Below are 14,417 nucleotides of genomic sequence, written 5' to 3' on the forward strand. Positions count from 1 at the left end.
TGTATTTTGCATTTATAAAATTATTTTAAGAACCATTTCTAATCTTCATCCGTGGAAAAATATACATGGATTTACTGAATACATAATAAACTTTATATCAAATTACGTAATGTATAGGCTTTATTAAACAAGTTTTATAGTCATTAAGAGTAGCATTACCTTCTGAAAAAGATCGATATAATTTTACAGGTTGGAAAGATCCAACATCAGATACTTTATTGTAAAAGTTATATTAATTTTAATGGTTTAAGCCAGTTAATCATTTTACAAAGCAGATGTTTTCTTTTGTATAACATATCTGCTTACTCTCCCTACAGGAAGGAGTATACATTTATGGGCTATACTTGGAAGGAGCAGGCTGGGACAGAAGAAATAGTAAACTCATCGAGTCTACACCAAAGATTCTTTTTGTTCAGCTGCCCGTGGTACATATATTTGCAATTAATACAACTGGTCCTAAGGATCCCAAGCTTTACGTTTGTCCTGTTTACAAGAAGCCCAGCAGGACAGATCTGAACTATATTACAGTGATCTATTTGAGAACAGTAGTATCTCCAGACCATTGGATATTGAGGGGAGTGGCTCTCCTATGTGACATCAAGTAAACTGTTTTTCATAGTCTAACAGAAACAAAACATACAGCATATGTAGCCAGTTATATGTGTAATTCTGCTTTTTTATTTCATGGCCATTAGTCATTATATTAAAAGTTTCAGCATTGGTTTATGGTGTTTTGTTTTTTTTCCTCTTTGATAGTTCTAAAATAAGTAAGTTAAGTGATTGTAATCTTTGATGTTTCCATTATATTACTTAAAAAAAATAACTGGCTTAAATAATACACAATGTAAAATAAGACATTGTTAAACTTCAATAGAGAAAATCTTAGCTTCTTTGCATCTTCTTATATACAGTTTTTAGCTTGCATTTCAAGAAAATATAATGACAACAGAAGACAGTGTAAGGCATAATAAAATTTAGCTTCTCCCAGATACAAGTCCTTAAGTATTTCTGGATTGAGCATGGCACATAGATGATTTTCTCTGACTCATGTTTTTTGTTTGGGAGTTTTCAGAGTTCACTTGTTTTCGTTAACCTATATAGATTATGCAAAACTACACCAAGAATGTTCATCTCTGCAATATCTCACACAAACCAGGAAGATCTGTCCAATTTAGCAGTGTGGGAATATAGTTATAGAAATAGAACAGTACTATTTAATTTGATGCCTTTGTAATTAGAACAGTGAAACAATTTATATACAACTGCTTTCCTGCATTTCATCTTAGCTCTTAAACATAGGCTTGAAATCCTTAGAGTGGCTATCACAACATTATTTACTGATAGACATGAATTTTCTATACGTGATTAGTATTAAATTAATTCTGTGCACATAATTGTAAATAAGATAAGCACTCTACACTCTCTCTCTAATAATCTGTATCAAATTTATTCCTCCTTCAGTTACGTCTATTTGGCAACACAGTTTTTTCACTAACACCCCATCACAGAGGTATGTTCTTCCTTTTGCAATTTAGGAGTGATCAAAAGCATCTGCTGTGAAAAAGTGCAGCTACTGTTACTTGTTGAAGGCCTTGGGCATCCAGTGGGATGACAAAAGGCTCTTTCTTGAGCTGGAACTCAATTGCTTGCTGTTGGATGGACATCCTCTTGCAGAAAGTTAGTGGGATATAGGCTATTAAAATACACAGATACAAAATGATTATCAGAATAGTAAAAATGAAGATCTCCAAATGAATTCAAGAAGCTTCTTCTCCCTCTCTCATCTGTACACTCTAGATCCAAATATAACAATGAGATAGTGTTAGGTCACAAATACACAGAGATAGAAAGTTACAAGTTGTAACATTAAACTACATCTGTACAGAGAATAAACTATAATAATAAAAAGACTATGCAACTACAAGATATTCAAATCATAACAAAAATAAAAGCTAGTACTTGTGGTGAGTTGAACCTCACCCATAGCTCATACCCACCCAGTTGTTCACTCAATTCTCCTGCCCCAGCAGGATGGTTGAAAGAACTGGAAGAGCAGAAGAAAAAAAAAATACCTCATGGGTTGAAATAATGAGAGTTTAATAAGTGAAGTACATCTTCTACACAATCAAAGCAAAATAAGGAATTTGTTTACTGCTTCCCATCATCAGGCAGATGTTCATCCACTTCCTGGAAAACAGGGCCTCAGCATGCATTCCATTACTTGGGAAGACAGATAATGTAACCATAAATATCCTTGTTCCTTCTCCTTTCCCTGAGCTTTCAGTGTTGACCTTAACAAGGCTATGGAATATTCCTTTGGTTGATTTGTCCCAGTTTTTTTCTGTCCAACCCTTTTGCATACCCTACTCACTGCAGGTATAGAGCAGAATAAAGAAAACCTCAATGCAGGATTCAGCAACAGCCAAAACACTGGTATGGTATCAACACCATTCTAGTCACAATCAAAACCACAGCACCATACAGCTACTGTGAAGAAAATCATTTCCATCCCAGTACAGCATTCTACCCCAAAATCTTGGTAACAACCTCTTTACACCAGCTCATTTATTAATATTTGGAAATATGTCTTATTTGGCAATGGACTGGGTGTTGGGGGGAAAGAAAAAATCTTGTTTGGAGTACAAAACATCTTAGTTCACATCAAAATGAAAAAGCACAACTTACTTTATTAATTTCTAAAGTTTCTTTCCTGGTCTGCCCTTTCAGCTTCATTACAGCGGGGACACTATGTGCAACCATGTGAACATTGCCAAAGGTGGAAGGTGTGCATTGCCTCATTTATAATAGGCTACATGGGAAAATATCAGGGAACATGTAAGCTAATAATGTGCTGTTTTGTAACTTACACTGAAGAGGGTTTCATTCTCCAACCTGTATAATATCAAGAACAGAGATTAATAATATATTGTTGATCTCTATTTCATATATTACATCAGATTTTTGACAACATCTGCTTCTTCTGTTTGTCAGAGTCCATTCACCCTTGCCCATCTTTTGTGAGACTGTCTGGGGCTTTGTTTAGTCATGTTGTTCTATTCCCTTAATAACATACATTAGTTCAATGCTTCCAGTTTACTCCCAGCAAAACATTCTTTACAATCAATGTTTATTTCCATATAGCTTTTCAGCTAGTTTGTGGAAATAATGTTTTGTAATAGTAACAGTCTACTGTCATTTGGAAGACTCCCTTTTTAATCTCTGAATGCTTTAAGAATATGCAAGAGATATGTCTGTCCTCATATGCGGGAGAGTAAATACTTACACTTTATTTGGTTACAGCCAGCTTTTCAAACTGCTAACAAGGTACAATTATTTGATTCTTTCTCTCCTAAGCCTCACTCATTCATCACAAGTCATTTCTCCTAGTTGACATAATCTATAAGAGCTCAAGGCCTCAGTAGAAGACCCTTCACTCCCAGGAATGCTTTATACGTCCAAAACAGATAACAAGCATTCAATTTCATAAATTAACCTGGACATGTTTTTTCTCTAGTTACTGAACAAGTTGCTATTTATTTTTTTATTTTTTTTAAATAGACAATTGGTATTCAGGATACTCCTGTTCAAGATGTGAGACAGTATACCAGTGATTGTATTGACAAAGACAAGAATGCCATATCAGAAAAACACAAATACTTAACAGATAACATAAACAACAACAACTCTCTGAAAGCAAGGGCTTACCTCATGAATGTGTTTGAGAATTTGTAGCAGAGTTAGTCCAGAGTTACTTTAGAGTGTGCATCCACAGTCTGTCAGATTCCTTCCTTGATCACTGGAACTGTCTCCCAGGAAGATTTTCCTATCCATTTCCTCCAATTTTCAGAGGCAAGTTTAAGCAAGTGAGACAACGTAAGGCACACACTCCTACTGTCTTAGACTGGAAACATTAATGGGGGTTCTTTGATCTGCTAAGTATGTCAAGATGATCACCTTGCACGGGAGTGAGCATTCTTCAGTGATGATTCACAAAAAGTCTGGAGCATGGCTGTATGGTGAGCTTTTATATAGCAGTGGATAGAATCAGATAGAATTAATGAAAACAAGGAATATAACATGCTAGGGGATTCTGTAGGAGGCTGTAGTTAGGTGAGGGTTGGTCTATTCTCCCACGTGCCTGGTAACAGGACGAGGGTGAATGGGCTAAAGTTGCACCAGGGGTGGTTTAGGCTGGATATTAGGAAGAACTTCTTTACTGAAAGGGTTGTTAGGCATTGGAATGGGCTGCCCAGGAAAGTGGTGGAGTCACCATCCCTGGAGGTCTTTAAAAGACGTTTAGATGTAGAGCTTAGGGATATGGTTTAGTGGAGGACTTGTTAGTGTTAGGTCAGAGGTTAGGTCAGATCTTGAGGTCTCTTCCAACCTAGACAATTCTGTGATTCTGGGAGGGGAGATGTTTTCATCTCAGGTTGTTAAATCTCACAAAACCACTGACTGGTACAAGCTTGTTCCAAAAATATAATGTTTTGGCTAAGCTTTCATTTAAAAGATTTATTATTTACAGAGAAACATTTTTCTTCCATTTCTGCCTTGAGATTCTGGTTAGTTTAACTAACATTTTTTTTTTTTTAACAAAGATTCAGAATATTCACTTCTAAAGTGAAATATTTTATGGAAAAAAAAACTGTCATTTTCCTGTACTGTTCAGTAATCTTAGTTGCTGACTATATCTGTTCTTAATATTGTTCATTATTTTTGGGTGGTCTGGAAGAACATTTAGCAGCAGTATTTAACTGTAATTCTTTGAGGCAAGTAGTAAAAATAAAAAAAATAAAAAAGATGTATAGAATGTGCAAGTTGCAGTTTTAAGTACTTGATGTTTCTGCTGCTTTTTAAATATTGGAATGTAATTGTAGAGTTATGACAGATCTCCAGATCCAATTTCTTCAGAAGTCTGATGTTTTATTCCTAGCATAGACATCATATGGACTAAAGCAAGCACTGTAAGAAGTGATACATGTGTCTGCACCACACAAGCAGGGTATCCCTGAGACAAAGCTAGTTGTAGAAAAGGTATGTTTTTTTTTCCCATTTGTTTTTTAAATTGTGATTAATACTGCTTTCAGAGCACAAAAGAAACATGCAGAGATTAACTCTTACAAAGCCAGTTAAAAAAAAAAATACTTAAATTTAGCAGGATTCCACTATCAAGATCAAATCCAGAAGGAACCCTTAGAAATTGAAACACCACAATTCTTTATATAGCAAAGATTAGGATGGAGAAAATGCTTGTCTCAGCATTTGGAAAGCTTTTTCCTGTGGAAGTCTGGGTCCTGTCTGCTCAGCATCTAGCAGCAGAGTGGACAGAAGTCCTCTCTACCTCTTTGGCAAAGACCAGTATTATGATCATTGCACAAGGCGCATCAAGATATACAAGGCAGTTCTCCTTTTCCATATCAGTTTCCCTTAGTGCAAAGATATTGAAAGGATTAACTTCTAAATAATTCCCTCACAGAAAAAGCTACTACTCTATAGTAAAAGGAGAGAGAAGACTAGTATTTCCATCAATGTTACTCCAATAAATAATAGTTTGACTTTCCTCCCTTGTTCTGTGATTCACAGCTTCCTGTGAAAAAACAAAGAGAGAAACTGAAAGCAGTACAGAATATTTCTTACTATTCTTTCCCTTGTGCTAGCATATTTTCATTTTGTTCTCCCTAGCTATCTTCTATAGACCAAAATAGAGTTCTTAACAAAGCATTCTTGAAAATGAGATCTTAAACTAGGAAATCTGAATTAGGACTCAGGGACTGTGGTAAGAAATTCATACAATAATAGAAAAAAAAAAAGTTATTTCCTATTGTACAACTAGACAGCTTTTACATCTTTGTACTTCTAAAATGTCAAGATGTAGAAACGCCTAGGACTGATTCACAGATTCCACAGCACAGGGCCACGTAAGTCCTCTGACAACATTATAAGGAAATGACTTGAAGCAATTTCTTCTTTAATAAGACAGAGAATGTATGCTTTGTATTGAAATTAAGCCTCGACCTGTATCATTTTATGTAACAGCTATAGGGAGGGAATAAATTCCACACAGCAGCTAGACCTCAAAAAGTAGATACAGCTATTTCCAGTCATTATGTATTTTACACAACTTAAGTAACAATAAATCTTAGTATTCGTTTCTCTGCTGTCATCAAAAACATATATATAGCCAAAAAAGAACAACCTATAGTAAATGACAGCTGGAAAATTGATTTCTTTTGGTCAAGCAGTACTTGTACCTTTTATCTATTTACATCCAACCAGGCCTTTAAGACTGGAACTACAAACTACCAGTAATTTCTGTTCATTTATTTGGAGTCTATATCTCCAGTACTGTACTTCACATTATAGGAAACCAGGAGATTTCAACCCCTGCTGCGTAGCTAATACAAGACATTTCATGTCCCGATCCCATTCTCCTACATGTGAACAGGAATCTGAACAGAATAATTAGTACTTACAAGAATAAAACTAAAAATAATTAGATTTAATGCATAAATGTGTACTATAGCCAGTAACCAAAAGAAATTATCCTGCTTTCTAATGCACTACTCTCCCAGAAGTTTTGTACATTAATCTGCTATATAGTTATTTGCTGTAGGCATGTTCTGATATAGTGTACTTTAAGATCATTTTGAATGTTACTGAAATACTTAAGTTTAACGCTTTCCAGTGTCCAGGTTTCAAGACGCAATTCAGACAATTTAGTTTCTCTGAAGATATCGAAGTGCATATAGCTTCAAGACAAGACGACCTCTTCTAAGTACCTACATGCTTGTAATCACAACTATAGATTATTTGTTTGTAACATACATTTGCATAATACTGTTCAGTTACTTCCCTCCCCCTCCCCCCCGTCCTGGGAAGCATAAAGAAGGATTTGGCTTAGCTGAGTTTTATTTCAGTTAAGCAGGTATCTAATGAATTCAGATTCTCCAGACACATCCATATTCAATGATTCAATACTAGAATTCTTCTGCTTCATTTCTTAAACACCTATTTCAAGTTTGAGACATTTCTTTGAATAGCTTCATAGGTACTGATCCTCACCTCAGAAGTTTAAGCTTTCACTGAGCTTGCAAAGACCTGTACTGACAGTTCCTCTCAGCATTTTTTTTTTTTTCTGCTACACTCTACAGTTACAAACCACAAGATTAAGCCAACAGCCTTTCAGGCACATAGGCAACACTTACAGAGCCATCATACAGGGCAGCAAGGGCAGCAGCTACCTCCACTCTTCTTATAAATCCTGAGTTTAGGTGAAATGCTTAGTTCTCCAAGTCGCAGCAACCTCTTACCTTAAAATATCACATATACATATGTAAGCTAGAAGGAATTGAAGGAAGGAAAGAAAAGTTACGTAAGTCCTACACTTTAAACATCATCTGCAGTCGTTCAGCTACACACACACACAAAAGAAAAGTCTCTTTTTTAAGAGAGCAGCTCAAAGCTTTCTCAACACATGCTGTGTTTTTCAAACTGAAAGGATCTCAGGTTCTTTTAAAGTTAGATTGTATCATTTGAATGCTTCGCTTTGCTCTCTATTTTCAAATTGCCCTTCTCTAATGTTAACACCCATAAAAGATTAAATTGGGTTTTAATGTTGATAAAACCACCAACAAACATAACAAAAATTCAACAGATGCAGGTTTTAGAAACAACTTTTGTCATTATTTCCCCCCCAGAAATACTTGAATTTGTGTAACAAATACCTTCCTATTTCTGGGAAAGCGGCCTTTCTTTTAACACAATGATGCTTAGGGAAATGGTTTAGTGGGGACTGTTAGCGTTAGGTCAGAGGTTGGACTCGATGATCTTGAGGTCTCTTCCAACCTAGAAAATTCTGTGATTCTGTGATATAAGTCAACAGGTCATTTTCAGTCATCTGAAATGATATAATAGCTTCCAAATGGGCATAATAAAAACATACCTGTTTAGAGTTTATTGTTTACAAATAATCCTCTTGAGTTAAGTCAATCAAGGAGACAACAAAACAAATTAATAAAAATATTTATTTGAATATACCTACAGTTAAAAATGAAACATTTAGATCCTCCAGAAACATTCACATAGGTAACACCAGTGTAAAATTCATCACATCTAAAAAAAAATAGATCTGATTATTTCTGGAAAGTAGGATTAGCCTAAAGTAATACCTCTGTTTCTAAAGGGACATACCTCACCCTCATAGGCTGATGAGGCTCTTAAACAGAGATATTCACTTATTAAATTCCTGTGAAAGCAGCTGGCCACCTAATAAGCACAGGTGCTGGGAGTCATTTTAGCAGCAGAAGTCCGAACTGGGAAACTTAATAAGTCTGCTGCAGAATCAGAAATGGAAAGTAGTGGAGACATGCATGTGAAGTAGATGCACCCTGATAAGGCTGGTGGTGCTATCTAGGTGGAAGAGATTTCTTTCCCTGTATTAAGGCATTCTGTTGCCTGGCCTGAATGAAACCAGAGGGTATTTTGCTCAGTTGCCTGGTGGTTTTATTGGTTTACTGAAAACACCGGTAACATATTTGGTCCTCATAGGCACTTCAAAATGGAGTCAGGTGTTGGACTTCAAGTCAAATATTCCTGTGAGGTGTAACCAGGCTTTGGGCTAGAGTCTTCTCTCAGCCTTTCAGGGAAGTAAGACCACATAAAGCTATAACAAATGCTTGTTTTTCCTAGTCGTGCTTCTCAGTAGTCTGGCATAATAGATGCTCTCTCTGTTTGCTTCCTTCAAGGACGTGTGATAATTGCAGGTAACAGAAATGCAGTTTTTTGCAGGAATTTCTTGTAGTTATGTGTAACACAAATGAATACATATGCCTTTAAGGCAAACATTAGATATGGGCTTGAAGCAAAGGGATCACCGATTTCCATAAAAACCAGCTTCTTCATTGGTCTAGGCCACATGGCTGTGCTTGAACAGGATTTCATAATTGTTTATTGTTTATATATATATTTTATTTATTTATTTTTAATTCCTCACTGTTCTTTAAGTCCTCAGCAATGTCTGTGACAGAAATATTACTTCTATGGCAATGGAGAATCTCTTACTGGGACAGTGAAAAATTAATCTCAAGATAAAAAGCATCACCTGAAGCAGACATTCAAGAATTTGAACTAACTTGAGGTGTTTGAAGGTCATCTCTCTTAACCCAAATTACATGCTCTTTCTTCTTTGGGAGCAGTTTTTCCAATCTTTGTTTTTTTCTCTCACTTCAGAGAAGTTGAAGGAAATACCCTTTTTGGCTTCAGTTAACCAAGTCACTTCAGTTAATGCTGCCTGGAGTTAGCTGTTGAGGTGTAACTGCTGTCCTGGCTATGCTCATGCTAAGGAATTTCATGATCCCATGACATGGATGCTCTGGATAGTCACGTTCCCAAAGCATCAGCCTGTGGTGTGTTTGAAATTAATGCACATCATTAATACTTGGCTCCTTCACATTCTAATAGTATGTAACAGTCCAATCCGAAATCTTTTCCCCTGTTCTCACTTCAATTTTGAGATTTCCTTCCAGACCTGTCAGGTCTTCAATGCTTTCTTCTTACCAGAAGACTTTAGCTCAGAAACCTGCACCTGATCTAGCATCCAGCTCTGAAAATTCACGTTATCTACGGCTGACCGCACTCACTTCCTAAAAACTAATAAAACTTAGAAAACAGCCTGGGCGGGGGCTATCTTTCCCAGCCCTCCCCAGGCAGCAGAGCAGAGGGCCGGGACCCCCTAGAGGCGCTTCCCCGCTCCCCCTTCTCCTCCTTTCGCTCCCCTCCGGGCCGCACCTGGGCCGGCCCCGACCCGGCTCCGCCTCCGCCGCGGCTACAAAAGCGGCCGCCGGAGCCCCGCCGGGAGCGGGCCCCTCGCTCCGCCGCGCCCCGCGCGTGGGGGCCGGCCCCGGCCATGCCCCCCGCCACCCTCCTCTTCCTCCTCCTCCTCCTCCTCCTCCTGCTGGCGGCGGCCGGAGCTGCCCCCGTGAGGCGGGTGAGTGCCCCCCGGGTCCCCACCCGCGCGGCTGTCCCGGCTCCGGGGCGATGCTGGCAGCGGGACGTCCCGGGGCTGCGGGTGGGGAGCGGGTGCTGCTGCCTCCCCCCGTGCCCTGTCCCTCTGTGGGGCGCGGGGGATCCGCTAGGGGAGGGTCCCGGTTGACAGCCAGCAGCCGGCGGAGGCAGCGGCAGGGTTGTGGCACGGACCTCAAGGTAACTCTGCTTCCCCGCGACCCTGGGGATGCGCTGGAGTGGGTGTGTGGGCACAGCTCGGGGTGGAGAGGTGGGTTTTAGGGCAGGCTGAGAGAGGGAGGGAGGGAGGGCGGCAGCAGCCTGGGACACAGCCTGAGGGGGAGTGGGTGAGAACACCCATCCCTGATGCTGAGCTCGTGGCTTGAGTTTTCCTAGATCTTCAGTCAGCCTTGTCTCTGAAATGCCTGTCAGATTACTCGAATGCTTCTTCTGGCAGAAGCAACTGAGGCTGTTGGGGTTTCCCTCTTCTGCGGGTCTTGTGGGTGATTTGGGGCTGCTGGAACCAGAGGAGCCTGAAGCAGTGTCTGTCTCAAGGAAAAGGCCGCCCAGGCGGGAGTTGTGCAGTGCACACATGGCCTGGGGATGGGGAGACAGTGGGTGGTTTGAGAAGAGCAGTGGGAGGTGATGGGGAAGAGGGTGACAGGTGAAGAAGGGTAATCCCATTTCTGTGGGGATGGGGAGGGAGAGAGAGGCTGGCTGTGGGCTGTAGAAGGGAGGGATGGTGAAGCTGACTGAGCCTGCTAGCTGTGCAGCTGCTTTTCTTCCAGTTGCTGAAAGTTTATGGGGGTTACTGACTTACAGAACACTACTCAGAATGATCCGTTTAGTTCCCAGCTAATCAAGGGGGTTGTCGTAGCTACTGGCTTCTGGGATTTCTGGTTGTCTTATGTCTTCCTTCTTTTTGACATCAGGGCCTTGTTAGAGGAGTAGCAGGCACAAGTTGCACCTGGATAAAAATCCAGTCAGGAAAACCTCTTCACCCTGAAGGTGGTTGAACACTGGCACAGGGACCGGGGAACCTCTGTCCTTGGAAGTGTTTGCTGCTTGATAATGCACTGAGCAGCCTGAGCTGCTATCAAAGTTGGCTTGGCATTGGCTGAACCAGATGTCCTCCAGGAGTCCCTTCCACCCTGAGCTATCCTGTGGTTATGTTAGTGATGGAGATCAGTAGCATTTGCTTGTAGTCTGTTGGAGTGCTAGAAATGTCTGAACTTTCAGGCTGTGCGTTGCTGCAGTTCATGGATAAGTTTGGGGTGAGCAAGGGATTAGCATCACTGAGGTGTGCTGCTAGGTAGAGCTGTGAAGCCAGCGTGTGGCTGGGTACTCTTGGGATCGGGCTGCCAGAGGCTGAGAAACAAGGTGAAGTACTCTTCCTAGCAAAGGGGGCTCCTTTGGCTGGATGTAGGACTGGGGGAAGATGAGAGGGAAGAAGTTTATCTGGTCTCAACACTGATTTCCCTCTGACTTTAGTGTCACAATATGTTGTGTGCTTTTTAGCCTCTTCTGACACTAGAGGGTCTTATCTGACAACTTGTCTCGAGCAGTGATTGTGTCTGTTCTGTGCTGGCAAAATGTACAAAGTACTCTGCTCGATGCTAAGCATGCAGAAGTGTGGGACTTTTGCTGTCAGGAGTCTTTTCAGATTCAGTTCAGAATGGTGCTAAAGGTAAAATCTAGGTGATAATCTGCTACTGCTTAAGCAGTGTCAATTTCAGTTTAAATACTCTTGGCTGCAAGATCTTGGCTTTTCTGGTTTAAAGAGGCATGACAGATGTGAGGGGAAGGTAGGATAATGTGATAGGGAGCTGGGGGAGAAAATGTTTTACTGATGTTGTGACTATTGTTTTACTTTGAACTTCCGCATCTCCTCAGTCCCTCACATGAGTGAGAAAGGGGATTGGGAACAAGACAGGAAAGGCAGAAGAGGAAGTTGAAGATGTATGTGGAAGGAAGAAAAAAGTCTGGAGTTTGAGTTTGCGCTGCAAACTTGACACCATCTTAAACACAGGATGACTGGCAATTGCTTAAGTGTTTAGATTGTTTTTGCTGCATTGAGGGTGGTAAAATGACCAAGAGCTGGTAGTACACGGCTGCAATGCAGAATCTTATTAGTCATGACAAGCCTGTGTCCTTTCCCTGCTTGGCCTTGAGCAGCGATGTCCCGCTGCTGACGGAGCTGACACACAGCTGCTTGCTGGTTCTCAGCCATCTGGTTGTATCCTGGGTTTGGATTTTAGACCCCAGTTTTCTGTGTAGTGTAAATGTTCAAAGCTTTGATAGGATAGTCTTGTAGAAAGTCATTTAAATACCACTGAAGAGAAGGCAGGAGCTTTACCCCAGCTCTTAATTGGCTTTCTGTTCTTAAAACTACCCCCGGTGCTTTTGTTCCTCAGGCTAAAATGTGATTAACACAGCTCCTGGGTAGAAGTACAAACAATTGAATCCAGTGGAAAGGTTACAGATCTTTTGCTGTCCTCAGCTCTTAGTTCTGAAGTGCTTTTGCTTGGAAATAGACAAGTATTCACATCAATATCAGCACTTTTGTTAATTAGAGTGTATGGATGTTTGTGTATGTGCGTGTTGTTGGCACTCAATTACTATTGGGTTATTTAGGCTTCTTCAGATACAGTTGCTAATCTGTTCTCCCACAGTCAGCATGGCTCCCTAGGCTGCAGGCATTAGGGTCTTGTATAGTTCCTGCTACTTTCTCCCCCTTTGGAAGGCTGTCACAGCTGCTTCTAGTTCTGCAGCCCCCACTTCCTCAATGGATATCTAGGGTCCTGTAGTGGTCTAAGAGTGCTAGCTTTGAGTTTTGAAGAACCACAAGTGGGAAATGCAGCTTAGGGAGTGGTTTCAAATGTCTTAGTCTGTTAGATTCTGGCCTGGACAGCACAGAGGTCTGTGTCTGATTGAATGTCTGAACACAGGCTTGCAGGGCTGTGACTGTTTTTGACTTGTCTTCTGCTGCGTGTCCTGATGCTGAAAGAACTGACCTAAGGCTTCCAGTTACTGCTGTCCTCTAGACCTGTGTTCCTTAGAAGTCATTATGGTGGGGAAAATGGCTATAGAACTTGGCTGAGAAATGGAAGAATGCTCTGGAGGCTAGTGGCTCCAAGCATGGAAGCAAGCGTGGAAGCATGCACATCGAACTGCATCTTGACTTAGAATCATAGAATCATTAGGGTTGGAAAAGACCTCCAAGACCATCTGGTCTAACCATCCCCCTACCATCAATGTCACCCACTAAACCATGTCCCTAAGCACCACATCCAACCTTTCCTTGAACACCCCCAGGGCTGGTGACTCCACCACCTCTCTAGACAACCCATTCCAATGCCTAACTGCTCTTTCTGAGAAGAAATGTCTCCTAATTTCCAACCTCACCCTCCCCCTGGTACATCTTGAGGCCATTCCCTGTAGTCCTATCACTAGATACCTGTGAGATGAGGCCAACCCCTGTCTCCCCACACCTTTCTTTCAGGTAGTTGCAGAAGGCAATAAGGTCTCCCCTGAGCCTCCTCTTCTCCAGACTAAACAACCCCAGTTCCCTCAGCCACTCCTCACAGGACTTGTGCTCCAGGCCCTTCACCAGCTTTGTAGCCCTTCTCTGTACTTGTTCCAGGGTCTCGATGTCCTTTGTGTGTGGAGGGGCCCAAACCTGAACACAGTACTTGAGGTATGGCCTCAGTAGGGTTGTCTCCTGAGCAAATTCTCCTCTCTACTTACACTGACTGGAAGTTCTTTCTGAGGCTTTTGTTCTTCTGCTCCTCAGAGCTCACATAGCACTGGTTTTCTTTGTTGCCTGCACTTTCAAAATCAAAATGTTCTAGACAAGTCTCGGCTTATTAATGCTCTGCCTGTTATTAGCAGCACATACTGGCGGTGGTATAGAATGTAATTGAGAAAAGGATGATCGGACAAGGTCTGACACTGTGCCACCTTGCTATAGCTGTTATCAGAGGACACTTTGCCAGCTTCTAGGTAATGGGCTCCTTTCCTGGGAACGTGGCCAGGTTTTTCAAAAACTTAATACTTGCAGTCCACATAAATTCATGCCTGTATTAATATGGTATAAAACTTCAGATTGCTTAATAGTAGATGAAATCAGTGTCCCAAATGAAGGCTGACTAAAACACCTGTTATGTATTCAGAAAATGTATTTTTCAGAAACAATTCTAATTTTCTGTAAATTCTATAATGCTAGTAATAGCACATGTGCAACAAAATCAGATGCCCTAATGCAGCAAATATGCGTATATGAGCTAAAAAGAAGATACTTAATTGCTTGTTATAATATTGTAAATGTACCTGTATGTGAGTGTGTGTGTGCAGACATTTCAGGCTTAAGGAGCTTAGGATATCAGATATCCAAAGAAAAGGACTGTGTTTAACACAGC

General features: G+C 40.8%; 2 protein-coding genes across 2 annotated transcripts in view; both read left to right on the forward strand.

The window, feature by feature from the left end:
* The window catches only part of DNAH8 (dynein axonemal heavy chain 8), a gene marked incomplete at its 3' end in the record, with an annotated part of 131,064 nt that extends 130,459 nt beyond the window's left edge, over positions 1 to 605 (forward strand). Inside the window, exon 92 of the mRNA XM_084283418.1 lies at positions 318 to 605. Within this exon, the coding sequence (XP_084139544.1) occupies positions 318 to 605 (288 nt within the window). The remainder of the gene's footprint in view (positions 1 to 317) is intronic.
* Positions 606 to 9,904: 9,299 nt separating this feature from the next.
* Positions 9,905 to 14,417, forward strand: part of GLP1R (glucagon like peptide 1 receptor) — a gene marked incomplete at both ends in the record, with an annotated part of 85,979 nt that continues 81,466 nt past the window's right edge. Inside the window, one exon of the mRNA XM_084283419.1 lies at positions 9,905 to 9,985. Coding sequence (XP_084139545.1) covers positions 9,905 to 9,985 — 81 coding nt within the window. The remainder of the gene's footprint in view (positions 9,986 to 14,417) is intronic.

The sequence above is a fragment of the Netta rufina genome (genome assembly GCF_964035555.1).
Source record: "Netta rufina genome assembly, chromosome: 3".
Lineage (NCBI taxonomy): Eukaryota > Metazoa > Chordata > Aves > Anseriformes > Anatidae > Netta > Netta rufina.